The following is a 2,268-nucleotide window of genomic DNA, read 5'->3' as shown; positions in this document are numbered from 1 at the left end:
ATGGATTTAGATAGTCTAAACCAAATTCAAACATAACAAAACAAATCCAAACACAATTTGGTTGTATCTATTTTTACAATTTAATTTTCTAAGTGTTCACTTAAAAAAAATACATAACTTCAAAATTAGTCAACTTGAAAAAAAAATAGTTGAATATTAAAATTTATATACAACTACTAAAACGTATATTATAATTTTATATATATTACATATAAAAAGAAACATTTTTTAGAAAAATACATGTATTAACGATTTTATTATGTGATACTCTATTAAAAATTATTTGTCAAATTAGTACATGATTATATATTCCGAATCAAATAGTACAATTTCCAATGAAACAATTCAATTTTTTTAAAATAGTGAATAATCTTATTGATTACAAATTGTTAATTTGTAAAGAATGTTAAAGCCTTTGTTTTCCAAAAAAAAAAAAATGTTAAAGCCTTTTCCGGATTCATTATAGTTTGGGGTCAGCATGCAAATTAATTGATTTCACATACAATTAGGAAATATTAAGGTGCATCCGCGTTAAATGATTTGATCTCACGAATCATTACGTTTTTCAGAAGTTCAAAAACTGTAAATCATATAAATCTAATAATTAAAAATAAATATACACCAACTAAAATATTGGAGAAGATATAGGAGGATAAACATTTAACATATCAAAATTCCAATTATAGCATATCTAGATTTTCCAGTTGGATTAGATATTCATAAAAAATAATATAAATATATTCCTTCTTCTCCGACTAAAAACATCGCCAAAGACGTTGATCATCAGTTCATCACAATCACTCCCTCGTCTTTTCATTTGATTTCTTTCACAATACAAACCAATTACTCCCATGGCGAAGAACAAAACTAGTGTTTCTAGTAAAAGAGAAAAAAGCGATGAAGAGAAAGATATAAATTGTAAAAGAAGGATTAAGGGTTTACTACAATTGATTGGATATCAATGCCCTACTACTGATTCCGCTACTCTTCGGGCAGAAGCCGAACGCAAGCTGAATGAAATCAAAGAAAGAAAACACATTCATCAAGATTCCAGTTCTTTAGACATCGTCGCTTGTGAAATCAAGAAAAGAAAACCCTCAACGACAGGTAGGGTTTATGGTTTGGATTCAAACCTAACGAAAGACCCATCAACGTCAAGATCACATAATCGTGGTTGGAAATGTCGTAAACTTAACCATGATGAGAATACGACACAGCAGACTGAACTTCCACCGAAAGTGAAGAGTTATATAAAGAAGATAAAAGGTTCAGAGAAGGTGGAATTCGTGTTTGAAAAGCTGTTAACAAGAAGCGATGTGAACAAGGGGCAAGGCCGCTTATTGATGCCATTAAAGCAAGTTAAACGACGAGATATTTTTTTTCAAATGGAGAAATTAAGAGAAGTGGTGCGTGTTTATGTGCCTTCAAGGGAAGAACATTATGAAGTGTGTTTGACACAGTGGAATATGAATGGAAATCATAACTTTGTGTTGAAGTCTGGTTGGAATCAGGTTGTTAACGAGAATGGACTTGATGATACTAAGGTGGTGCAATTATGGTCGTTTCAAGTTGGAGATACTCCATCCCTTCTACTTGTTCTTGTGGATGACGGCAATGGTGATGAAAGTGATGATGATGGTGGGATCTATGGTGTTCCAAGATCCGGTGGAGTGATCATTCGGGAATCCAGGATAGGTGTGACCTCATCTACAAGTAAGTAGATATAAGTTATATGTGTATTAGAATTGCTAGTTTTGTATTTGAATTTAGTATTCATATGGTGAATATCTTGTTTTTTACAGGCGAAGATGAAACAAGTTTGAGATCAAGAAAAGGGAAAAGGAAGTTGCATGAGTTGTAGAAGCCGGAGAAGTTATAGTAATTTAGTAAAACGATCTTTTGATAACGATTGATCAATTTTTATCGTTCTTTTTTGGAGTCATTTAAACAATAATATTACTTGTTTATTGCATTAAATGATATCGATTATTATCTTGAGTTGCATTAGGTCTTTTTTTATGTTGGACATAATTTCTATGTGTGAGATTAGCTGAAAGCTCAAGAAATATATGAATGAATATGGAAATACAGAGATTATAAGATTAGTGAATATAGTGTAATATCCATGAAATCTATGAATGAACATATATAATAAATAGAGTTGTTTTGTTTTACTGGCATTTTCAGAGGCATTTTCAGAGGTGGAAAACTGGATATTTATTAAATTCTGACTAGTTTCTAAACCGGTTCAATTTTTTTTTGAGAAAC

The 2,268-nt window shown here is 30.8% G+C and overlaps 1 protein-coding gene across 1 annotated transcript; it reads left to right on the top strand.

Annotated features, from left to right (window-relative positions):
* The first annotated feature begins 851 nt into the window (after nucleotides 1–851).
* On the top strand, nucleotides 852–1,861 carry LOC145095630 (putative B3 domain-containing protein At3g49610). The gene is made up of 2 exons (XM_079033476.1): nucleotides 852–1,713; nucleotides 1,803–1,861. Exons 1-2 carry the CDS (start codon nucleotides 852–854, stop codon nucleotides 1,859–1,861), a joined length of 921 nt encoding a protein of 306 aa, XP_078889602.1.
* The last annotated feature ends 407 nt before the right edge of the window (nucleotides 1,862–2,268 follow it).

Source organism: Lactuca serriola, chromosome 3, assembly GCF_051521515.1.
Source record: "Lactuca serriola cultivar US96UC23 chromosome 3, Lser_US96UC23_V15, whole genome shotgun sequence".
NCBI classification, from domain to species: Eukaryota; Viridiplantae; Streptophyta; class Magnoliopsida; order Asterales; family Asteraceae; genus Lactuca; species Lactuca serriola.
Note: the sequence above shows the minus strand (reverse complement) of the source record. Positions and strands in the feature narration are given on the sequence as shown.